The sequence below is a fragment of the Drosophila rhopaloa genome, unplaced genomic scaffold, assembly GCF_018152115.1.
Source record: "Drosophila rhopaloa isolate 14029-0021.01 unplaced genomic scaffold, ASM1815211v1 contig_2, whole genome shotgun sequence".
In the NCBI taxonomy this organism is placed as follows: Eukaryota; Metazoa; Arthropoda; class Insecta; order Diptera; family Drosophilidae; genus Drosophila; species Drosophila rhopaloa.
This window is the reverse complement of record NW_025335083.1, coordinates 14,301,399-14,327,614: the sequence shown is the minus strand read 5'-3', so window position 1 is coordinate 14,327,614 and position 26,216 is coordinate 14,301,399. Positions and strand designations below refer to the sequence as shown.

General features: G+C 38.1%; 4 protein-coding genes across 6 annotated transcripts in view; all 4 read left to right on the top strand.

The window, feature by feature from the left end:
* Positions 1 to 5,121, top strand: part of LOC108039701 — a 47,955-nt gene extending 42,834 nt beyond the window's left edge. The window contains exons 8-9 of the mRNA XM_044460141.1: positions 2,966 to 3,358; positions 3,467 to 5,121. Of these exons, the coding sequence (XP_044316076.1) occupies positions 2,966 to 3,358; positions 3,467 to 3,711 (638 nt within the window). The 3' untranslated portion in view covers positions 3,712 to 5,121. The remainder of the gene's footprint in view (positions 1 to 2,965; positions 3,359 to 3,466) is intronic.
* A 1,776-nt stretch (positions 5,122 to 6,897) lies between these two features.
* On the top strand, positions 6,898 to 9,193 carry LOC108039703. Of its 2 annotated transcripts, XM_017116780.2 has the most exons (3): positions 6,898 to 7,343; positions 7,872 to 8,048; positions 9,056 to 9,193. In XM_017116780.2, exon 2 carries the CDS (start codon positions 7,884 to 7,886, stop codon positions 8,016 to 8,018), a length of 135 nt encoding a protein of 44 aa, XP_016972269.1. In that variant the 5' UTR covers positions 6,898 to 7,343; positions 7,872 to 7,883; the 3' UTR covers positions 8,019 to 8,048; positions 9,056 to 9,193. The 2 variants fall into 2 exon arrangements, with proteins under 2 accessions (XP_016972269.1, XP_016972270.1); XM_017116781.2 differs by lacking the exon at positions 6,898 to 7,343 and having other exon boundaries at positions 7,724 to 8,048.
* Positions 9,194 to 9,258: 65 nt separating this feature from the next.
* Positions 9,259 to 15,007, top strand: LOC108039702 (protein bicaudal C). Its single transcript, XM_017116779.2, has 9 exons — positions 9,259 to 9,565; positions 9,629 to 9,678; positions 10,233 to 10,302; positions 10,367 to 10,446; positions 10,507 to 10,833; positions 11,390 to 11,515; positions 11,579 to 11,960; positions 12,492 to 13,628; positions 14,258 to 15,007. The coding sequence occupies exons 1-9, from the start codon at positions 9,259 to 9,261 to the stop codon at positions 14,503 to 14,505; spliced, it is 2,727 nt and encodes a 908-aa protein (XP_016972268.2). The 3' UTR covers positions 14,506 to 15,007.
* A 1,328-nt stretch (positions 15,008 to 16,335) lies between these two features.
* The window catches only part of LOC108046062, a 34,710-nt gene continuing 24,829 nt past the window's right edge, over positions 16,336 to 26,216 (top strand). For both annotated transcript variants that reach the window (XM_044459723.1, XM_044459722.1), the window contains exons 1-2: positions 16,336 to 17,031; positions 22,837 to 22,923. In XM_044459723.1, coding sequence (XP_044315658.1) covers positions 22,860 to 22,923 — 64 coding nt within the window. In that variant the 5' untranslated portion in view covers positions 16,336 to 17,031; positions 22,837 to 22,859. The remainder of the gene's footprint in view (positions 17,032 to 22,836; positions 22,924 to 26,216) is intronic.

Genomic DNA, 26,216 nt, shown 5'->3' with positions numbered 1-26,216 from the left:
AGTTTCACTTACATTTATTGAGTATTTATACCTATTTTTGAAGATTTAACAAAACAAATATTTTTCTTATTGTACTGCATATACACAAATGCAGTTACTTATCGTTAGCCGAGAGCCAATCCAATTATTTGTTTAGTTTTCTTAGATTTTAAGTCTCGATATAAATAAATATCCAATTCAATAGCTTACCAAATAAAAAAGATCTGCCTGCACTTACGATATGTTTAAGTGATCCTATCTCACATTGATGGAAGGCAAAGCCTTCGGCAAACAGCAGAGATGGACTGAATCCCACTTAGTTCGGCCCACTGCATCCTGTCGATGTCGGGCACACAATGTAAATTATGTAAATAAAATTGTGCTGCATAAACATTCCTCCAGACTGCTAACAACCAGGAGCAAGAAGCAGGCTTATCGAATCAGATGGCGGGCAAATCAAATTGCTATAAACTAAGTTTAGACATGAAAGATTGTCGCGGAATTGCGGCAGACTGTGCAGGACGGAATCGTGATTGGAAGCCTCTGGCAAAAATGATGGGGGTGACCTTTATGTATATTCTTTTTTCATTCACTTCCTTTTGCGGTTCCCTCCTTGCCACTTACTAGCGGCAACATTTACTTAACACCAAGTAACGACAACACCAGGAATAACAAGTGTGTAAACGCATTGAGCTGAAAATTGTATTTAAAATTGAGTTCACTGGCTTACCGATGGAACGCGATGGGGAATGCAAACGGAACCCAGCGGAATATCAACGTATGCAACAATATTTTGGCCACAGCGCCCAAAGCATAGCTTAAAACGGAAGTTTGCAACCCACCCTCGATATTAAGTAGGAGAAATGGGGAGATTGCATGTTCCGATTCCTTGCCTGCATTCCGCTCTGAACTTTATGCAAATGCAATGTTGACACACCCACTCACACAAGGGAACCAGTCTGGTTGAATATCTTGTTTTTTTTTGTAGGAAAATGGAATTTTTTTGGTATTGCCCTCTGCATCTTACGCAAGTTTGTTACAATGCTGCGCATAGCTTTCCAAAAATTTGTATAATGGAATAGAGGCTTTGGATGAAAACTTAATTATATTTAAACACATATTTGATCACCAAATTAAAAGGTTTTATTAGAGGTACAAACATTTCTCGAAGGTATAATCTATAATTTTTGATTTGCATTTATTTTTTGTTAGCATAAAGAATACGATTTTGTAAATGGGTCACTTTTATATTGCCCCTTTATAAATACTTTCAAGAAAAAAATAAGTTTATAATAAAAAAAAAAGGATTCTCTAAAAATCTGTAATCAAATTTGTCATTTTAACGTCGATCAATTTTCTGACCCATTTTCAAGTTGAAAACGTACTAAGTTTTTGACGTCATATAAAAATTTGCATTCAAATTTGTCGTTTTACTGTTGATCAAATTTTCAACCCATTTTCATGTTAGTTATACCCGTTACTCGTAGAGTAAAAGGGTATATTGTATTCGTGCAAAAGTATGTAACAGCTAGAAGGAAGCGTTTCCGACCCTATAAAGTATATATATTCTTGATCAGGATCACTAGCCGAGTCGATTTAGCCATGTCCGTCTGTCCGTCTGTCCGTCTGTCCGTCTGTCTGTCCGTCTGTCTGTCTGTCTGTCTGTCCGTATGAACGCTGAGATCTCGGAAACTATAAAAGCTAGAAGATTGGCATTTTGCATGTAGATTTTAGAAGTTCCTACGCAGCGCAAGTTTGTTTCAAAATGGTGCCACGCCCCCTTTAACGCCCACAATCGCTTATATACGATTTTAAAAATTTAAATATTTCGGAAAAGTAAAAATGCAGTTTTATTGTGTTTATTAATACCTATCGAAATGTAGAAGAAATTTTTCAAATCGGACCATTCGTTAAAAAGTTATGCGTGATCAAAGTTTCTATCTCCATCTCCCTCGCACTTCCTTTAGCTGAGTAACGGGTATCTGATAGTCGGGGCACCCGACTATAGCGTTCTCTCTTGTTTTTTGTATGTTTTTGATGTCTTGTAAAAAGCTGACCCAAAATTGGACTTCCAGAGTCCATAACTTTACCAAATTTAATCCGATTTCGAAGTGACATACCTCTAAAGACTTGTGATCTCATTCTCTAAAAATCTGCATTCAAATTTGTCGTTTTACAGTTGATCAAATTTTTAACCCATTTTCATGTTTGTTTTTTGTAAGTTTTTGGTGACTTGTGAAAAGCTGACCCAAAATTGGGTCCGATCTCAAAGTGACATACCTCTAAAGACTTGTGATCTCATTCTCTAAAAATCTGCATTCAAATTTGTCGTTTTACTGTTGATCAAATTTTCAACCCATTTTCATGTTAGTTTTTTGTAAGTTTTTGGTGACTTGTGAAAAGCTGACCCAAAATTGGACTTCTAGAGTCCATAACTTTACCAAATTTAATCCGATCTCAAAGTGACATACCTCTAAAGACTTGTGATCTCATTCTCTAAAAATCTGCATTCAAATTTGTCGTTTTACTGTTGATCAAATTTTCAACCCATTTTCATGTTAGTTTTTTGTAAGTTTTTGGTGACTTGAGAAAAACTGACCCAAAATTGGACTTCCAGAGGCCATAACTTTACCAAATTTAATCAGATTTTAAAGTGACATACCTCCAAAGACTTGTGATTTCATTCTCTAAAAAGTACCATTCAAATTAGTCATTTTACTGTTGATCAAATTTTCAACCCATTTTCATGTTAGTTTTTTTTAAGTTTTAATGACTTTTTTCACAAGTGACCCAAAATTGGACTTCCAGAGTCCATAACTTTAACAAATACAACTGTGAAAGTCTGTTTTAGGCCAAACTTCCACTTATATCTTTAGTTTTCACAAAGGCATCAAAGGTGAAAAACAGAGGTCCCCCTTGAATGGCAAAGGGTATTTTTTGTACCCTACCCACCAGCACTCACCTGTCTGTATCTCTCTATTTCCAGCGGATAACAAGGCATCGGGCGCCTCGACAGCTGCACACGAAATCTTCTGGCAATTCTGGCCATCGCAGCTAACAAAGCTCCCCATCAACAGGCAGTTGGCGGGGGCGTGGCACTGGATCTGTGGGGGCGGTGGAGCGGCTGCTCTTCTTCTTCTGCTAGGGCCGCTGGCCCATCAAATTATCAACTGCCAACACACAAAGCCGGCGACTGGCAAGGTGCAGCATCACAGCAGCAACATCGATGTGACAGCTTCAAAAGCGGCAACATCCGCATCGGGCGTCAAATGCTTTTATAATTGTCAAATGGCAATGGCGATGCCAGCTCAGAATCGCGATGATGATGATGGTGATGCGAATATTGGCAGCACGAGTGCAACAGCAACAGCAACAGCAAAAGCAACGGCAACTGTAACAGCAACAGCAAGAACAACAGCAACGGCAACTATAACAGCAATAACAACAGCAACAGCAACACCAACACCAACAGCAACAGCAGCAGCAGCAGCAACAGCAACTACTGATGTTGCAGATGTCGCTGCTGCCGCTGGAAAAGGAGTTGCGAGCAGCATTAAGCGGCTGTCAGCGACACTTGTGGGGGGCGTTAGGGGTGTAAGGGGCGTGGCCAGTTGGCCGGATCAACGATTATTGATGACTCGGCGGCGGCAAAAGCGGCAAAAGAAATCGCAGGCGATGGATGTGAATGTGGATGTGGATGCGATGATGCAGTCGCGTTGGAGCGCGTGCTGATGCCGAATTGATGATGAAATCCATTTCCGAAAGTAGCTTAAGGTGCTCGCCACCGTGCAGAAAAACTGCCCTTTTCTTCTTTTCACCTCCGAATTGTTGAAGGGCATAATTAATATACATTCGTACTCATATTGATTGCATGAGCCAGCTGCATAAATCGATTTGGCCGTAGCTCTTAAGTGTTAAATGCATAAGGTCAGGGAAAGTGCAGAAAGGCGACGTATTTAATTATTGAAAGTATACCCGGCAAGTAGATATGAAATCGATGAATAATAACAGGAAATAAATTAATGTTAAGTCGGGGGAAAATATGACATATGGTGAAACCAATAAAATAGCGGATACCCTATACGTTGCAATCACAAAACTATATTTTTGTTATATAAATCTTACAATTATTCTGAAAAACGTATGAGGTCTTATAAGTTGAGTTATAAGTTATATTTTCTTTGTTAAATAATAATACGCTTATTATCATTTTTTGATTGTTACTTTATTTAGAAATTTGCGACTCAGATAGCCAAAGTTATCTAAGCATTACAAATTTACTGACAATAAAGAGTTTTCCTCATTTTCATAATCATCTTTTGCAATTTAACTAAGTTAATGTTCAATGCAAAATTGTTTTATATTTAATTCTTTATTATTGCCGAAATATCCCTGACTGTTATTTATAAAAGATTAAAAAAAAACTAAGACGTAAAACCAAATCGCTGAAAAAACACAGAAAATGCACAGTTAATTTGGGAATTTTCGTACAGGGTGAAGAATGCATGTGCTTAAGACACTGAAACACAAAAAGTATGTCAAGTATTTGTCATGTACTTAAAAGCTCTTACGTTGTATGTATATCAAGCATTAAACATATTCACCAAAAAAATAAACGAAAAGAGATACATATAAGAAAATGTGCACAGTGAACAGCAAGCTGAACTTTAGACTGCACTTGAGCTTAGCTTTCGGGTACCGTAGTGCATTTTAAAGTGTGTTTTTGAAAGTTTAAGCATTGTAAACAACACAAGCTAAAGTAATACAAATAAATAGTGAACTGTCTTCTCTCTTTGGAAAAATGTTACGGCATTAAGTCAATGTGTGTAAATATAATAATAAATTAATATGAAATAACATCCACTGTACAGAAAGGAACTTTTTACGGTTGTGGAAATTAAATGCAAAATTAATTATTGAAGCAATCATTTGTTTGTAGAAAACCACGAACACATAGATCAAACAAAAATGAATAGGAAACATTTTTATTTAACTCTAATTTTGGAAATATTAAAACTGAAAGAAAATAAACGATTATTTAAAATTTTTGGCCAACAAAAATCCAGCGGTAAATAGTTCCTTTACCTTGAAAATAAATCAATGTAATGCAATGGGTAATCTAAATTTAAAAGAAAGAAAGGGCAAAAATGTAAAATAAACAATTATATTAAGCAAGATTGCGTTTTAAAAATTATAATAATAAATGTTGAATGATTTATAAATAAATACTCAAATTTAAAAAGTTTCAATAAAAATGTAAATACAAAATAAAATAAATTGGTGTAAATGTTAAAAACAAATAATGCAAATATATAAACATATAATATTAAAATGCATGAGCCAAGATTTCTGTAATCAAATCGTGTTGTGAAAGTTGTCTTCCCTAATTTATGCTCATTACATTTTTAAACAACTCGAAGGAGACTTTGATTTTACCTTTTATTTCGATATGGTTTCAATTATAGTTATAAAATTATAGAGAGGAAATATTTAAGAATGTAAAAATTTACTTTTATGTATATAGAATAAAGGACAAAAACAATTAACCAAGGATATGAAAATAGGCTAAAGAGCAGTAAATGTTTCTAGATGCTAGGGACAAAGATAAGTCTTAGATTTATAATGAGAATCAAAAACGCAAGCAAATGCGTTAAGCATTAACTAAAATATATTCATATCCCCAATAAATAACCAAAAATGTGTAAAGCCAGAATAAATGTAACAATAAGCTCTAAGAAAACAAAATAGTAATGTAAAAAGAACGCAGCAAGGAAATAAAGTAACCCCCTATTCAATAAAGACTAAAAATGTGTTTCTGTTTTTATTTCACTATCTCTATTAAGGGAGCCTAAAACAATAAAAAACTTTTGGAAATTCTATAAAGATTTAATATAATGACTTTATTTATTTTTTATTACAAAGTAAAATAAAAGGAGTATTTTGTGGGGAAAAAGCTCGCAGTAGTCAAAGGATTTCCGTAATATGGTAACATAAAATTCGGTAAGCATACTTTTCAAGCTCACTGTTCCTACATTTTACCAAAGCGCCTTCTGGGGAGTTTCAGAAGTGTTCGAAGCTCCAATTTTGGTGAAAGGCGCTGACGTCGAAAGCTAATGCCGTATTCCCTTTCACCAGCTGACTAAAAGCTCTTTCAGTTGTTTATGCACTGGCTAATGGAATGTATAAATAGCCTTATTTCTGATATGAAAGTCAGTTGGGACCTGGAACCACAAACCGAGCTAAGCTACAAAATTAATTTTTAAAAATATTTTCAAATAAAAAAGCTCTATCTATATATAACTCTATGATCTCTAAGTGTTCCGCATCGCTCATTATGACTTGTATTCCAAGTGGGTGGTAATATACCTGTATATAGTAAACATATATCCCCTTTCAGGAAAAACTCGTTGTGTCAGTGGAACTCCTGTACGGAAACTTGCTATTGTTTTGGGCTTTTCTGATGCCGAAAGAGTTGCTGTTAAGGCAGATATTAAATTAAATATTTTTCGATAGATTTAGAACTTCGAGCCTTATTAATAGCAATGTGCCAAACATTTGAAATTGGATTATTATTTTGTATTTATATGGATAAACAGAATTTGTTTCTAAAACAAATTGGTTCAAGGTAAATTTGAAAAAATTATGATAAATAACCAGATTAAACTGCCTTACTAAAACTATACTTTTGATAAACACTTTTAAAACCTTATTGTAAAGCCCGGCCGTGCACTGATAACATATACGCAGAGCAAGCAGGGTGATTTACAGAGCTAATTGAATGGATTTAGAACATACATACATACATACATGTAACTCCCGCTGGTCGCCATGGAACGTAGAGCTTTCAGATCTGAAGGTCAGTTGGAACATGGATCCACAAGCGGAGCTTAGTTTGATAGTCAGCGCGCTTCAATGACGACAACTGCACGGCGCGCTCCCTCCATTAATGATATATTAATTCTAAATAACTGAAAATAAAATTAAATAAAAATAATATTAATAATAACGAACGCGCGGTGCACGATTTCCTGACAACAATTTAGTTTCGCTTTTCATTGCATTTTCCCTTTGTGTTTTCCACACACGTGTTTTTCTGTTACTCGCATTTCGGCCGTGGTTTTTTTTTCTGGGTTACATTGAAAAAAATACATCGACTGCCAGCCGAATCCCCATTCGAACCTTAATTTGACCAATTGACGGAAAATTAATTGCGCCCAAAATTAATTAGCAAGCGAATAAATAATTTTTTTTACGTGAAACGAGCTTGTTATTTGTCAAAATGATTTTACAACTGATTGTGTTTAAGTAAACTAACCTGAGATATCTATGTGTTTTGTGCTCCGATCCGAGATTCCAATATTGCGGTAAGTGGCGTGTTTTTTGGCGCGAACAAAGTCGGTTTCTTTTCGTGCCGTATTTCTCTCCCATTTTTCTGGCGCCAAAATGAATGAAAACGGTTGGCAACATTTTCGATTTTACATGGGAACATTGTAATCGCTGTTAACTGCCTGGAAGGAAACATGTTGGAGTTCTGTTAGTCCTCTCCGACATTGTTTTGTTTTGCGCTCTCTGGTATCGAATCTCTTACTCCGGGAGTGGTTCATTGACCCAGCAACAACAATATTCGCCAGATCTTCTCCAGTCAGCGGAATGCGGAATTCATCCGCTCTACAGTTAGAAATAATGCAAGTCGAACAGCAGGCAAGGCAAGTGGATCGGCGGAATCGAGAGCCGCGTTCAGTTGCCTTCGAGCCGTACATAGAAGTGGTAGTCCCTTAGGAATTAGCGAGAGATATTGCCCGAGTTTTTATTCTGACACAGCCACAGTCGCCGATCCCCGACCCGTCGCAATCACCCAGCTATATACTGATATATAGGTTTACATTGCGCAGATCACACCCTAAATGCCTTTCGTCGAGAGATTTCAACAAATACGTAATTTTGTTATGAACGTCTGCCTCGTCGAGGCCATCCAATTCGTCCAGGACCTCACGCACGCCCTCTGCCTGGACCTCCAGGGCCTGTTCAACCTCAAGTAGAGATCCCCGAGCGATCGCGATCTGCCAGCGGTAAGTCCTGTTTCGCCATTGGCCTCTTTGGTTGGGGAAAGTGAAAGTGCGGGGGAAAATACGGTTCTCGGGTTCTTTCTTTCCTCCCCGTTTTTAAGGGCGAGAGAAAGGGGAAAGTGCAAACCTCATGGCAGCAGCACTCCATTTTGAGAGGTTATGTCTAAGGAAAAACAAGGAATTTTCGAGTTCTCCAAAAGGCTTAATACTTATTACTTACATTTCGTTGGTAATAGTTTTATATATTTTAAATAGGAATGTTTAAAGAAATCGGCTTAGGACAGTAAGTTTTGAAGCAAATTTATATATTTAAGTACACGATCTAAACAACATTAAAAATATAGAACTAAAATGTTAAAGGTTTTAACATCTTTTTGAGTCACTTTAAGAAAACAAGTCATTTGAGATGTTAGCTAAATCATTTGGTATCAATAAAGCAAAATGTATTTATCCTCTTATATTTTCCCATAACACTTATACTTTAATGTTTGGTAAATAAGTTTAGATAATAGAAAAGTCGATACATACCAACTTATTATTAATAAAATTAATTTCGTTAATAAACCGAACACTTTAGTTACAGATTTTCGTAATATAAACCAATACAAATAGTTTCAAAAATAAATTTTAAAAATATGTTACATAACAGGTAGATATAATAATTTTGAAGTTCTCAATAACTTTTAATATTTTAGTAAGGGAAGCCAGGAAAAACATCCAACTTTTGAAAATAAAAAAAATTATGCAATGAAAACGAAAAAATATTTTCACCGTATTTTTGATTCTGTTAAATTTTTTTAAAAATAAATAAATAGATGATTATAAGTATTCAAGTTATGTAAAGATATTTTATATATATTAATAAGATGTTATTATGGCAATTTAAATTTAAATTAAACTTAATCTTATACTTTTATATGCAATAAAAGGGCCATAAAAGAGCACAAAATTCCCCTAATCTAAACACCATATTATTTTTCGACTCCGGACTTTTCATTTTTCATGGCCAGCTCATCTCATCAAAACACAACTTGCATTACCCATCCGCACGCATCTCTCATCGCTGACCAAAAACGCCTCGACATCTAGACGGACATTTTTCTTGGTTTTTAAAACTAAACGACTCTTCGGTACACTCACCTACACCTGCTGACTTTTGACATATCCTTCGATCCACTAGCCGACTCACTGATCCATTCATTCAACCCGCACGATGCTGTCCTGCGCCTCGTTCAACAAAATGATGTTTCCAACGGCCGCAGATATGGCCAAATCGCCGATGGGGGGCTTGGAGGTGGACGGTGGGTCCATGGGATCCCTGGCCAGTCTCCAGGCCCTTCCCTCGACCACCTCGGCGGGCAGTGGGGCCCCCAGCGAGACCCAGAGCGAGATCTCCTCCGTGGACAGCGATTGGAGTGACATACGCGCCATCGCCATGAAGTTGGGCGTTCAAAACCCAGACGATCTGCACACCGAACGTTTCAAGGTTGATCGGCAGAAACTGGAGCAGTTGATAAAGGGTAATGCTGGCCTAATATATATATATTTTTAGATTTATTTAACAGTTAATATTTTCCCCATAGCGGACAGCGCCATTGAGGGAATGAATGGAGCCGAGTATTTCTTCCATGACGTAAGTGACCACCAAAACTTAAAACTATAATATTCGTATTGTCAAATGTTTTGCATTTATAATTCACTTGACTTTAAAGAAACTAGAATTCTATAAATAAATCATTCTACAATGGGTGCATTCAACAGTATTGTTCAAAAATGTCTTGAACGTATTTGAGTATTATTAAAAAGTAATTTTGGATGTATACATTTTGCCAACAATTTAAAATTGTTTAATATTGCATTTGCTAATTGTTTAATTTATCATTATTTAATGGTTATCTGAAATGCTGTCAATTTTTAAATTATTTTTCAACACTTAGAATGCCATGCCTTATAAATTTTAAAACATAAAATAATATGTTTCCGATTCAATAGTATCTTAAGTTATTTACTCTTTGAGCAAAATTTTTAAGTTAATTGATCCATGTCTTTGTTTGGCATTCCTACTGTACCACCATAAATTTCAGTGTATAACGCAAGTAGTTTTAAGTAATTGTTAGGACCGGCTAAGAGCTCTGCTGACTTGGTATAAAAGAAACGCCATATATCCAATACATATTTTTTTACTAGATCATGAACACGACGGATACGTATGTGAGCTGGCCTTGCAGACTCAAAATTGGTGCCAAGAGCAAGAAGGGTGAGGTTATAGTTGGACTAAATTATATGGAACATTATGTAAATAATATATTTTTCAATTGAAGATCCGCATGTGAGGATTGTGGGCAAGGTGGAGCAAGTGCAGCGGGCCAAGGAGCGCATCCTGAGCAGCCTTGACTCGAGGGTGGGTTATGCCCACTGATAAAGTCTGATCTGTTTTAATTATAATCCCAATTACGAACAGGGCACCCGTGTGATCATGAAAATGGACGTCAGCTACACGGATCACTCGTACATCATCGGACGAGGTGGCAACAACATAAAGCGCATCATGGACGACACCCACACCCACATCCACTTCCCCGACTCGAACCGCTCCAATCCCACGGAGAAGTCCAACCAGGTGTCGCTGTGCGGCAGTCTGGAGGGCGTGGAGCGGGCCCGGGCCCTCGTCCGGCTCTCCACCCCGCTGCTCATCTCCTTCGAGATGCCCGTGATGGGGCCCACCAAGCCGCAGCCCGACCACGAGACACCCTACATCAAGATGATCGAGACCAAGTTCAATGTGCAGGTGAGAACTAAGCTAAAATTCTAGACAGAAACACAATAAGCCAAAATAAATGCCATTTGAGGATGCGCAACTATTCCCTGGAAAACGGCCAAATTGTAAAAGCTAATTATGAAATAAGAAATCTAGGTGCTCCGATTTTAGTAATTTTTTACCTTACTTACTTTTTGTACTGCCAAATGTTACATATTTGCAGAATTCGTTTTGCTTTTGTACAAAGTTTGGTATATATAGTTGTATTTAAATAAGTTAAAGAAAATTATTTGAAACTACAAAAATCGGGCATTTACTTAAATTGCTTTATTTTTAAATTATTAAATGATTATGACATATTTTAATAAGCAATAAGCCCTAAGAAGTATTTCCATGTGACCTATAATACTAAAATGCAATATAATCATTTACAAATATGACGGGCATAAATAAAAACTACAATTAAAAATCAATTCAATTCCTTTTCCAAACCATTGTTATTATTGATATATCGCAAATGTTTAAATTATTTTATATTTATTGCACCGTTTTAAACCTTATCTAATTCCATTTTGCAACCTTTCAGGTCATATTCTCCACGCGTCCCAAGCTGCACACCTCTCTGGTTCTGGTGAAAGGATCCGAGAAGGAATCGGCGCAGGTGCGAGATGCCACTCAGCTGCTGATCAACTTTGCCTGCGAGAGCATTGCGGTAAGTTGAAGACAGATAACTGATGTGCTGATCATGTGCTGACCGAATCCACCGCCGTTTCAGAGTCAAATCCTGGTGAACGTCCAGATGGAGATCTCGCCGCAGCACCACGAGATTGTCAAGGGCAAGAACAACGTGAACTTGCTCAGCATCATGGAGCGCACTCAGACCAAGATCATATTCCCCGATCTGAGCGACATGAACGTGAAGCCGCTGAAGAAGTCGCAGGTCACGATCAGCGGACGCATCGACGACGTCTACTTGGCGCGACAACAATTGCTTGGCAATTTGCCCGTAGCATTGATATTTGACTTTCCGGACAACCAGAACGATGCCTCCGAGATAATGAGCCTCAACACCAAGTACGGCGTCTACATCACCCTGCGCCAGAAACAGCGCCAGAGCACACTGGCCATTGTGGTCAAGGGAGTGGAGAAGTTTATAGGTGAGTTGGACAACCAATCACTCCAACAAAATTTGGTTTTCCCCTATTAAATCATTAAAACATGAGTAATTTTGTACAGCGTAGTCCTTTAAAAGTTAAACATGAGATTTTTAGTTTTTAAACATTCTTGTAAGGTCAAAACATTTAATTGATTGCTAAAAATGTATTATGGTCAGAATAATCTTTAAAATAATATGTGTAAATGTGAACTATTTTTTTGTTAAATAAAACAAATACACATTTTTTGATAAAAAAAAAAATACTATTAATAATAGTCATAATAATAGTCATGCCTATTACAATTTTCAAGATGAATTTATTATTTATTATTTTTTATCTGATTTGTAAGTAAATGAACTGGTGCTCTAATTTTACTACTGATATTTATAAGTTAAATTTCAAGCTATGTTATTGTTTTAAAGTTAATTCGTTTAAGCAAAACGAATAATTCAGGCTTTATAAGTATATACTTTTTAATGTATCTTATTTAACGTGTGACATATTTATTAATCTTAAATTCGCTTTACTCAGACAAAATCTACGAGGCTCGCCAGGAGATCCTGCGCCTGGCCACGCCGTTCGTGAAGCCCGAGATCCCCGACTTCTACTTCATGCCCAAGGACAAGGAGCTCAACCTGGCCTACCGCACCCAGTTGACTGCTCTCCTGGCGGGCTACGTGGACAGCCCGAAGACTCCATCTCTGCTGCCGCCCGCCTTGACTGGCCAACTGACGCCCTATGCCAACAACAATCATCTGCTGCTCAATGCCAATGGCCTGGCCACGCCCACCGGGATATGTGCGCCCACGCAGAAGTATATGCAGTTGCACAATAGCTTCCAGCAGAGTCAAGGTCGTTCGATGGTGGGTGGCAGCCAGAACAACAACAACAATAGTAACTACCTGCAGGTTCCTGGAGCGGTGGCGCCACTGAAACCACCCGCCGTCTCACCAAGGAACAGCTGCAGTCAGAACACCAGTGGCTACCAGAGCTTCAGCAGCAGCACCACCTCGCTGGAGCAGTCGTATCCGCCATATGCCCAGCTGCCAGGTGCCGTGTCCTCCACTTCCTCCACGGCGGGTGGTCCAAATCGGGCGCACTATTCACCGGATTCCACGTATGGAAGTGAGGGAGGTGGTGGCGGCGGCGGCGGAGGAGGAGGCGGTGGCGGTGGGGCGCGGCTGGGTCGCCGCCTCAGCGATGGAGTGCTTCTGGGACTGGGAAACTCCAGCGGCGGAGGAGGATCCTCGGGCGGTGGGGCACATCTCCTGCCCGGCAGTGCCGAGAGCTACCGCAGTCTGCACTACGACCTTGGAGGAGGCGGAGCATCCAAGCACACTAACCACCGCACCCTGGACTTCGACATGAAACGGGCCCTGGGCTACAAGGCCATGGAGCGCTCTCCGGTGGCGGGGGAGTTGCGCACACCCACGCCCGCCTGGATGGGCATGGGCCTGAGTAGCACCTCGCCCGCCCCCGCCCCGCTGGAGAACGGGGAGAACGGTGCCGGCGGTGGGTGGCGCCTGCCACCAGGACTTGGATCCCCCTACGGACTGAGCGCCACCACCGGTCTGCTGGATGCCACACCAGTCAATCGACGGCTGCAGCTCGCCCAGCACAAGGACATCCAGACGCTGCTCACCAGTTTGGGTCTGGAGCACTACATCAGTGAGTAGATCCCGCCGATTGTGCCCGTTTTTACCAATTGTGTACTCGAGATCTGTTTTATAAAGCTTACTTATGTGTCTGGCCTCGACTGGAGGGAGTTTTTCATTCCACACAATCAATGAGGGGTTTCAGTTCACAAACACTTCATAAATCACACTATTTGTGGGTAAACGAAAATGACCAATGAGTCATGAATATAAATTTTAATTATTCTTTTCTCATATATCTAGGTATATATCTTATGAATACCCATTATTTATTTATTTCCGTCATTCTATTTCCTAGACCATACTTTAGACTCTAATTATTTTGCATTTTACAAAATTTATTTGTATTTAGAGTGAAAAATTGCGTTAAATTGTTATTTTTAGTTATTTCTAGTTTCTTAATGGTGAATTATTTATTTTTCGTTTTTATCTACTCATAGTTTAAAATTACAGACAATTGCTTTACACAGTTTTTCGTTACTGCAATCATCATTTCCAAATCTTTTGTTGCGATTTGTATTTTATGCTAGTAGAAGTATAATTTTTTAAGAAGATCCCATCTGTACAAGTTCTTGAACTTAAAACTGTGTATTTTGAAGAACCGTGTACGACTGAAGCTTCATTTCGTGTCTCTCCTTGCAGAAATTTTTGTGCTGAACGAAATCGACCTGGAGGTGTTCACCACGCTGACCGAGGACAACCTGATGGAGCTGGGTATCGCGGCATTTGGGGCTCGCAAGAAGCTGCTGACGGCCATTCACACGCTGCTGGCAAACGAGGCGGCCTGCAGCACAATGCCCAGCAGCAGCTCCTCGCAGAACTCCTCCTCGCCGCGGTTCTCCGGCAGTGCGGCCCCCGGCGCTGAGCGCCGTCCCTCCAACCAGTGGTGATCCGCCCCTGTTGTTTATTTCATTTTTTTTTTTTTGCATGCCCATCTATTTGATAGTCTTAAGATCAGGAGAATCGAAACGGAAAAATGTAGAAAAAAAAGGAAGAAAAGAAAATGGCAAACTCTCTGCGGCGATGTCCTTCCCGAAAACACAGCCTTGACCTTGACTTATACTCGCATTTGTACTCAAATTCCAAGTAGCAGAGCTGCGCACGGGAAAGTGCCCAGCAGTTTGCCAATAGGTCGTAGTAGCACTCGTTTTAAGCGATTAATTTATTTCGAAATTATTTATATAGAAAAACACAGAGCAGCAGTCTTAAACAAAAATATTGTGAATTATTTATGAAATCTAACTAAACGAAATCACGTATTGTAAGAAATGAATTTATGTAAATTAACTGAAAAAGAAAAAACCTTAAAAAGGAAACCACACAATGTATTAAGTGATAAGTAAAACAGTCACAAACATTTGATATGAATAAATTGATGTCTATGAAAAACTAGCTAAAGTCTATAATGTTTAAATCTGATATGTTTCATTAAACATTCGTCCTTTTTGAATAAACGATGAAATGATCATTAAATTATTTATGACATTTTAAGGAGTACATTTCCACAGCTTTTGCCGTGTTACTTTATTTATTACAAACAAGTTAGGTTTCTGTACTCCAGCCTGGTTGGCAGACAGCTAAAAATAGAGGCTAATGACTTTGTTGTCTCCAGTAGTCTGCATAATTTGTATTGCATTATATTTAGTTTCGAAGTCGTGCCAAGAAAAAACTCCCAAGGCAACAACAAAATCGAATGTGTGTCCTTACACGGAGCAAACTGTGAGGCGAAAAAGGGGCGTGGCTGGGCTAATGAACTGGAACTGTTTTGCTCCACTTTGTCGGTTGTTGCCACCGTATACCGCAATACGCATCAGCATAATTGCAAATTTTTATGATTATGACATTTTGGGCGCAAAGTGCTTCTGCCAATGGCAACTAATTTCTGCAGCCATCTCAAACTCAGACTGACGGTCATTTACATGGGCTATGTTCCACTTAAGTGCCTCAAGTAGGCTTTTGTGGGACTTTTTGGCAAGCGATTTGATTTACAATTAAGCTGAATCCGAATCTGGATCTGGAGTCACTGGCCAGCCGAAGAGTCGCCAATTTTGGTCAGTGGCTGACCATGCGTCAATGTTGCTACCATTTGTCGTGGCATTTTGACTATCAAATACCCATAATCATAAATCAAATCAAAACCTATTCTCAAATACTAATCAAAACGTGTATTGCCAAACAAGTTTTTAAATATATCAAAAATGAAAGTGTACAAAGATAATTCTAACATTCTAACTAAATAAATCCAATTTTCTATGTTTCATAGCTGAAAACTACATCTTTATTTCTGCTATGCCTTGGCTTTATATCCCATTATATCTTTACTCTCACATAAAATCAGCAATTAAACTGAAAAGTAGTGTAGCTAAGGGTTTCTAGCCATTTCGCCCACTGTGTGTTAACTTTGCTGAAGGGGAATCGTGGTGAGTATGGGCAAGCAGTTATCAAGCAGGTGAAAACTGCAGAAGCCAAGCAGTGCGAAGGGGAATATAAGCAGTGTAAGGGGAAACAAGCAGTGGAGTAAATTTGAGCATTTCTCGCCTTGATAACCCACCACTAACTTTTCTCTCTCTCCCCTCGCTTTTCCATTCGTGATTTTCCGCCGAAGGACTTCGGATTTTCCGAACCGACTTCGTTGCCCGTTCGCCAATTGGGAAATCTGTGCACAGGACTCGCAGTGACGCGAATCTTGCGACTCCTGCTGCAGTTTACATTGCGTTGTCCTTGCGTGAGGACGTGCGTAGATCATCACTTAATACTCGCCGTAATACGAACATCGCAGGCTTCGAACAGCGGAAATAGGAACAACAAAAAATAGTGAAAAAACCTTAACTGAACTGAAACCGCAGGATTGAACTCTTTGCTTCGGCGTGCGTGTGTGCGATGCAGTTTTTGTGTTTTTGACACAGCATTTACCAAAACAGAAGGCGGAAAATAGGAAAAAGAATCCAGAAAAGGATCTGCCTTAGCCCCAAACTGAGTGTGTGTGAGTGGGTGAAGCTGTTGCTTCCTCCCCTGAGCTTGTGTGTGTGTGTCAGTGTGTGTTTGTGCAGTCACGTGTTCTAAGGTGATTTTAACGAGTTCCGTGATACGCGAAATGAGATAAGGAACGAGAAAGGAGCAAAAGCGGAGAAGCAACCGGCTTAGGTGGACAAAAAAAGGAGCAACAACCAAATCCCCGTTCGCCAGGACACACAGGATACTCGCTGGGTGCGCCTTAAAGGATTCGCAGATAAATCAACCGAAAATTGCATAAAATAAAGTTGCTTGCCAAATTGTGCGCAGCAAGAGAACCAACAAAAACCAGTAGAAACAAAAATCGTATGCATGTACACATGTGAAATATAACTAGCGAATAACATTGAAAATATTAAAAAAAAAATATTGAGAGAAAAAACACTGGAAAAACTAATCTGAAGGTAGGAGTACATTCTTATTTACTATGTCTAGTTGACGTTTTAGTACTGAAGAATTAGATTACTTATTTGATTTTGGGCTTCTTTGATAGGATTAATCAGAAAACAATGTTTCCATTTATCTCCAATTTTCAAAACCCAAATTAAGTTGAACACTGTTTTAAAACATTATGCTGATTTAATTTATGAATAAAATATCTTAGCTCCCAATAATTAGAAAACTTAAACATACACAAGCTTAATAATAATACAAAAAGCTAATAGTTTTCAATATTAAATCTTTATTATTAGGTAATAATTAATTTGAATTAAAATAAATAAAAGCTATTTGACATGAAAAGGAATGCTAAAAAAAGCTGTCAGAGAAGATCACCGATACTAACTGAGCAGTCGTGCTGTTTGCAAAATCATCTATGCTTCTGTAATTACATATCGCAATCTTCGACGTTTAATTCTTGATGCACAACTTTCCTGCGATTGGCAAGCCAATTTCATAAATTCAGGGGTAACCTTTCACATCCCAGAAAGCGGAAGATAAGCCGGAAGATAGACAGAGGGGCGTGCCCCGACTCATCCGACAGGCAAACAAAACTTGTCAATTGCCAAGGAGCATGTCTCCGGGAGCCCGGGCTCCTTCTTTTCGTAAACATTTCCCATAGTTGCCGGGGAACTAGGCAACAATGTCTTGAGCTGGGCCCTGCTCCTTCAATTTCCCCATTTTTTGTTGATGGAAAATGTCAACTGCCTGGCAGAGTTTTTCTTCCATACTTTCCGGCAACCCACTGACTAGGCAAAAATTGTATTTAGTGGGACAATCAATATCGGATGAGGGAGGGCAGCCAGTTGGGCGGCAGTCAAACATTTATTTGATTGACTGATTGATATGTGAAATGATTTATTGCCGCCTGAGGAGGAGGAGAAAGAAAAGCGCAGGCAAGTGTCCACAAGCAGCTGAGTCAAAAAAAAAAGTTTCGAAACAAAACGAGAAAACCTTTAACCAGTCGAGTAGGGACATTTATTTTCCGCTCCATTTCTACTTTTCTCCATATCCTGTTCTGTTTTTCTGTTGAAAATTTGCAGCTCTGTAAAAATGGCTTGGACCAAACTTTTTCGCACGCTTTATGTGAGAATAAAGTAAATAATGAAAGCTATTTAGCACAGCCAAGGGGCGCATTAAGTCGTCGCCAGCCTTTTCGGATTATCCTGCAACCGGCTTAAAAATAACATCAGCACCAAGCCAAACAGAACCACACTGTAAAAAAATATTAGATTGGTGGAATTATAATATTTAAATCTAGAAAGAAAGCTAGCCTCGGTAGTTCAAAGTTTATTAATCTTTGCAGATATAAGCAAAACGTATTTCTGAAAAAGTTGAAAATTACCATTTATTGATTTTTATGAAATGAAATGTGACCAAATTGACTTTTTTTTTAATATCTCTTCCTTCTTGAACTAAAAGTGTCAGGAAATTATTAACTTAGATAAATGGTGTGTGGTATACTGTTGACGGGGCTACTTAATATATTTTCGCTGTGTAAAATCAGCCGAGAGGGGTGAACGGTAAACTGTGCCCAGCATTTAATGAGCTGTGTCCTGATCTGAGCCTCGGATGACCCGCGGCTCCCGTCCTCCAGAGCGCTGTTCAGCTGGAGAAATTTCAGCCATTTTTTACTGCCACCTGCAACGGTGTCGCATTCTTCTCTTGGCCAGGATATTTCTCTTAAAGTCCTGGTCTTTTATTTTCTTCGTTTTTGTTGTTCGGTTTGGATGCGATTGCTGTGGCTTATGAAAAAGCACGCTGCAAGGAGGCACAGCGAAATTCAGTGTAAAATGCAAAAGAAAAGTATAACCAGGCGTGGGTGTTAATTAGTTTTCTTGCTTTTTGTGAGAGTCTCTACAAAATCTTGCAATTTTTCTTGAGTGGCTTGTTTGTTCATATTTGTACCCATTTCTGTGTACAGATTTATAGGAATATTTGTCTATTTAGCGCAAATAATTGCTCTTAAAATTTTGTTATAAGTTAGCTAATCAATGCCAGTTATCCTAATGGAATTCACTTTCAGATTATTGCTTCGTTATCTCACTTGAGCATAGACTTATAATCTGTTGGCAGACCTAACGTTTGATTTAATTATAACTAAATTTACTGAGTTAGTCCTGATTTCTGGCAGGCATTTAATATGTATTGCATAATCGAATGCTGCTTATAATGTGATGTTATACTTGCAATTAACTTATTAATTTATAAGCTTTCTGTTGGGTTATGAGTTAAAGTTTGCATATTGTATAATGAGTTTGACTATTTAGTTTGGTACTTTACATATATGAACAAAATGTTTGTGTTTACTTCACGGTATAAATGCCTTGCGGTTTTAATATTTTCTTAAGCAAAAATAACCGCTTACACCGCGAAATTAAGCAAACTAGACTTCTATCGATTTGCTTAAAGCTTTTATAGGGGCCAATTGTTTATAAATATAACTTCAATGGGACCAAGGATTTCCAATCAATTTTTAAGATCAAACTGCCATATCGCGGAAAAGTTTTGAACAACTCCCAATTCTAGTTCTTATCTCTTGTGATATATGAATTGAAAACGAAAGAAACTTGCACAATTTTCCACCGCTGGGATGGACAACTTTTTATTTGCCGGCATCACAAATCTTCTGCCGACTGAAACTTCGCCCCGGCAAATGCAAAAACATGACGGTACAAAAGACCTGTGGGCGATTGAAAAATATCTCATATGCAAATCCATTGTTGTTATTGGCATGGCCACTGGTTTTCCGATTTCAAGGATCTGGAGTGGCTCCCCAAGCTGTGGCAGTATGTGTGTAATTCAGGACTTCGTTGCCTACTTTTTGGCGCTAAAGGCGCATCTCAAGTGTAACATACATATCTGTACCTAGCGTATTTGTTGTTCTTTTGCGGCTGCGAAAATGTTGTGGCATGTGGAAATTTATTTCATAATCTCTGCAACAAAAATCCCATGCTGCAACCAAAAAAAAAAAAAAAATGGGGGAAAACTTTTGCATATGAGCGAGCGAATCGGGCTAGGAAACCTCGAGTAGCTAAGCATGTAATTTATATCCTTGAATGGCCCCTCTTTTGCCCCCATACAAGCCCACTTCACTTTCGGCCTTCTCCTGGGTTTTTGGTATCTGCATCTATGCAGTTATTGCCGATGCCCATGGGCGTGGGCAGTGAAATTATTAAGGAGGCCATTTAGAAGGGCTTTTCCAATGGGCTTACCTTGTAAAGTTTCCGGAGAAGTGTTTTAGGGAAACAAAACCATAATGTTTATTTTCAAAATGATCTAAGTGAAAACCTTCCCACATAAACTAAAGGAAATGTTCTTAAAGTAAATGTTAAATTTAATTATCTAAAAATAAATTCAAGTAAACTATATTACTATAAATGTGTTAATCTTCTAATAAAAAAACTGCGCCCCTGTTCATTTTGCCAAATGTTCTTAAAGTAAATGTTAAATGCGGTTATATCTTTTTATTTTTATATCTTAAGTTTTATGATATATAAATAAATTCAAGTAAACTGTATTACTATAAATGTGTTAATATTTCTTATTAAAAAAAAACTGCGCCCCTGTTCATTTTGCCAAATATCCCTATTTCTGTGGCGGAAGTTTTGGCGAGTTTTCTGGTATTGGCCTGAGCGGTCATAAATTTGTTTCTGCTCCTGTTGTGGTGTCTGGCTTTTCTGCTGCTGCATTGCTCCACTTCGGTGCAATTTTATTTGACCACATAAATTGTTTACCAATTTTCACAAGTTCTATGCAACTCCATTGCTATTGCCATATTTGTGTGTGTGTGAGCCTTGTGCCTTTGAAGGCTAAAAGCGGTTTAATCGGTCTCTTCCTCTCAGCAAACCTATTTTGATTTAGTTCTCAGTGCTCTGCAATCTATCTTGGTGGGTTAAAAATGTATGTCCTTGCCATTGTATTGCCGTTCCGTAGTTGTTTTGTAATCGAGCAATCTGTGAAATGCTACAGAATCAACAGCAGCAGATGGCACAGCGATTGGTAAAGGATGACTGGATATATTTGCTGCAATAATAGTTTTGCAAATTGCCATGGCTGAAGGAAGCAGGAAAATTTTGATTAGATGACCATTGAAGGATTTATGAACTTGATTTTTGGGATTAAAAATGAAAATTTTCATCTTGAAGTAGAGAATTATGAGAGAATGTCTGGGAAATAACCATTGCATTGCAATTCAGCTTTTGTCAATTAGAATGAAATAAACAAGTAAATATGTACATATCAGTATTTTATTGGTATAGAAAATGTAACTTACTGAACAATGAACACTGAAGAAAATGTGTAGAAATTTTTCTGTTGTATTTTGGGATCTGAAATAATACAATTGTCTGTATATTACCAACATTTAACCAACCTGAAATTTTTAAATACCACTTTAAAAGGATCTTTAACAACTAAAGTATAGCCCAAGCACCTAAAATCCTGTTTACAAGTCCGGAAAATCGCCAAGCTCATTCGGACTTCAGATTGCACTGGCTTTCAGCTGAATGGGAAAGGGGGATTTAAGAATCTGTTTCTTTCAGTTCGTTACTTAGCTTTGGTCCAAATGCAATTAACAAAAGGAACACGGGTTTAAGGGCAACGGATTTTTATTATATCCTTTTTTTTCGGTCTCTTGTCTGCAAAAAAAAAGGGGAAGCAGAATGTCTGGGAGTGCAGTTTGCGGCTTATCGCATTGGGAACAGACTTGGCCCTTTTGTTTGTCGCACTCCGTCGTTTAAGTTTGTCAATGCATAAATTAAAAAGTTGAAAGTTTTTACCCAATTCTCCGCCTTTGTGGGTTAGTTTTGTGCTGACCTTAATGAAGCCAAAGCAATTAAGCCAAGGGTCTGCAAAGTTAATGGAGTGTACACAGAATAGCCATTTGGTGGAGTCTTTGGGCCGTGTGAGCTGCACTGGCAATTCGCATACGAGATATTCTTGGCCCGGTTCCTTTTGGCCCGATGCTGTAATACAATTTGCTGCCATAAAAGATTACAACTTGTTAAAGCTTCTCCGTCGAATCCTTGGACTGCTCTTTCAAGTCGACCAGGGGATTATTATAATCCGATTTTCAACTTTAAATGGGCTCCCAAAAAAAAAAGCCAAGAATTTATGGAAAAATGTTATGCTCACAGTCAAGGAAGGAGCATTTGATGTGCAGTTAGGCAACAATGTGTTTTTCGGCCACATCCTCATCCCAAGTTAATGGCAAACTTTTCACTCCGACTTTGGCAATGTGTATGTGGGCGAGGAAAATCGCTGCAGTTTTCTTTATAGTTATTACTTTATACAGTTTCCCCTTGTTCTTTTCCTGCTGATTACAAAATTGCTTTCAATACTTTGGCCCAAAGTAGTGACTATAAGAAACTCACTTTGCAACACCTGCCCCAAGGAAGCCAGTCGGCCCATTTGGGTGCATTGGCCAACGAGAGTTACGTGTTGCAGCCAAAGTTTAACGCATTAAGAACCGATGTTGTTGTCTGCCACCGTTTCGGCATTTTGGGGCTTAGCTGTGGGCGCCCTTAAGAATATTTCTGGGGCTTTGCTCAAGTTAGACTTAAACTCCCCATAAGCTTTTCATTCCAAAAAAACAACATTATACTTAATTTTTTTTAATATTTGTATACCATAGCTGGCTTTTAGCTACTTTTATATTCATTTACAACAATTTATCATAGAAAGAAAGGCATTTATTAACCAATGAGTAACCTATATCCTCATATTCCTCCATATCTTTTAAAATTAAACTCTTCTCATCTTAATTTCAGCAACGAAACAAACGAATATCAACATGCGGTTTTTACAAACTGTTTACCAAACGGCTTTGACCACATTTCTTCTGGCAATCACATTAGGTAAGTGAATTAAAAATTCATCAAAAATAATAGCAGAAAATTTCAATCAATATAAAATTGCAATAATAAATGAAAAATTGCTCATTAATGTCAAACTATGACTTGGTAATCAGCGGCATATTTAAATTATTATCTTAACGACTTTAGTCAAATTATTAAATTAAAAATTACGTCGAACATTACGGAATAATAAATTTAATAAAGAGAAAAAGTTAATCAGAGCTAAACAAAACATAAAATTAATAAGTTTAATTGATGGAAAACATCGAAATGCAATTATTAATTAAGCGAAACTGAAAAGCATATATGTGGGAAACATTTTTATTATTTTTCCTGCACGAATAAAAGCTTTTGCCCGAAATATTAATGAGTTTTAATTCAATTTGATGGCATAGAAATGCAGTTGAAAACGAAATATGACACTTTTTGACACTATAAAGGATTCTTTAAATCTTAATATCCATAAATAGAGAACAAATAAGAGATTAGGGTGTACAAAATACGAAAATCAAGCGTCTTACAAATCAATGAATTTCTTTAAATAGTCAATTAAACAAGAAACAGAATCTGAAATTACACCACCATAATTGCCAATATATTATTTAAGCTCAGCACACATTTAAATTACGTGTGTATAAAAATGAATAGAAATATGAAATAAAAATAAATTAATCCTGTGTCTAAAAGTGCTTATCAATTGAATACATAAATTATGCTAATAAATTGAACAAACAAACATAGCTTACTAAATCATAATTCTGAAATTTTATTTAACTTGTGGCCACATTCGAATCGAAATACTTTAAACTAATAACTCATGCTGTCGGCGTCTTCTGGCGTACGAACAAACATTCCATATAGGATTATATCTGGCCGAGCTTTACACACACTTCAAGTTTTTATTGCCTCGTCTTTTGCGGCTTTCGCCGCCGTTGGAGGTCTCATTTTATTTACCATCGCACATAAATTTGAAAAACCGCACGCACAGCCGAACGTACGTACACATAAATATTTCAGCATCTGCTGGGAGGAGACTTCCAAACTGATTTATTCAATAAATCACACAAGTTGCTGCCACCGCCGCCACTCACCTGGTCTTAACCCTTGGACGTGCGCCGCAGATTCAAGTTTTATCTGCAACTTCGGCCCAGTCAATCGGTTCCAGAGCAGACTGCCAGGACACATGTCAATAAAGGCGGGATATATCACACAAATGCATTTGCCTTTACCTTTTAACCCCCGAGCCGTAGATATTCTCTATGGGTAAAGCGGGATCTGACAGTTGATTTTTCTCCAATATCTATATAAATATATATAGAGAGATGTATATACATATGTATATTTATGGGCCACTCCATCAGCAGAAACTTAAATGACGGCGAATACATCAAACGACATTTAAGCCCTTCGCGTGACTGAAATTTTCGACTCTTTGTCACTCGGAGCGATCTGGATTTGGGCCTGTTATCCTTTTCCACAGCTCCTTTCGCCCCGGCTCCTTGTTTTGCACACGACACATCTGTAGGTGTATGCAAGGACTAGGACTCTTGATAAATGCCTCCAACGTGCCTGGCATTTGTTTCGTGTTGCCTACCTTTTCGGTCTTTATTTAGAGTCTGGCCCACTACTTTTGTGTAGGCTGTGGATGCTGTGACAAGTGACTGTCGGGCCCAGCTTTCACTATTTTCCTATAAGACTACAGACAAAATAACACCAGCTTTAAGTTGTGGAAAAATGGGATTACAATAGCTTACGAATAAAAATACAAGGCAAAAATAGTAAGCAATGCTTAATATTTGGTTTTCATATTTGAAAATATTACAACTTATTGCAACAATACAAATCGATACAACTGAAACTTCAGTTCGAATCTTAAAGCAATTGAAATCTATATCATCATTAAAAATGGTTGTATAATTAAACAACATTTTTTAATAATATTGGTAGTTTTTATTTCCGTTAAACATTTTTTAAAATTTTCAACCTGAATTGCTGTTTACAAATAATAATACAAATACAAATTTGTGAAACAAGAAAAAACCTTTTATGAAAATATTTTTTTTATTTTAAAAATTTAACAGTTCTTTTTTTACAAAAATGTAAATAAATTATGGAATAATTTAAATATTCTTTTAAGTTTGTGATAATTTATTCACAGTTTGCAAAGGTTATTGACCAGTTTTAAATTGGCTCCAATACCTTCGAGGCATTTTCCTTAAATAAAGCCCCATTGAACCGAGATTCAGTGCGATATGCACACAATCCCTGCATCGCAGGTTCAGACCGCCCACTTGTTTTTCGGGTAATCCTTGGCATGGGCGGGTCAGACATTAGCGATGCAAAAAGGACGAAGGACAAAATGTTGCCCACACCTGGGCGTCTGCGTCTCGCCATACGTTCAATGTCGCACAAAAACGTTTATTAACCTGCCATTATCGAGCCGGGCCCAAGTGCACTGGGTGTAGACGACGACATTGTACTCCGGGGACCTTCCCAGGACCTTCCCCACACACCCATACACCAACACACCAATACACCCACACACCCACACACCCACAATTCATGCGCCCGATAACAATCTCCAACACGCACAACAATGGGGAAAGAGCAAAATGTTTTTGTACCCACATTTGGCGGGTCGGGGATTCGGTTCTCCGAGTACCTGGCTCAGTACACAAGAGGCTAATTAGTCTGGGGCTACGTAAATCGGTCGTGCACTTGATTTACTTTTAATAACCACATGCCGAGAGTGCTTGCAAATTTGTGACAGTATTATTTCCATTTCGGTTTGTTTCAAAACTCGTGCTAATGTCTTAATGTAAGGGGAAATTGTCATTTATTTGGGCTTTTCTGGCCTTGAGGTTTGTCGGTGGGAAAATTAGTGGCTATCAAGCAGAATAGGCTGTAATTTGTATTAGCCGCAAATGTGATTTAAATTGCAAGGGAAAAAGGTATGGCCTTACCAAAGTTTATTGATTTTATTCCATTGGGTTCAATCAGTTTATAATTTGTCAAGGGAAAGTGAAACATGAATATGTGTTTGAACATTTATGGTTTAAGGTGCATGGCTCAACTCAAGATATTTTCTCCTTTCGTTATATAAAGCAAACTTCACAAGATCAAATTCTAGTTTTTAATTTAATAAATCACTCTAAGCAATTAGCAGTTTCCTTTGGTAGTTTTATTTTCCTCAAAGAATAAAGACAACGAACCCGACAACACCAGCAAACAGGTCACAAATTGTCGCCTCGAGTGACAGCTTCATTCCGTCTTTAATTAAAGCTCTATCGAGG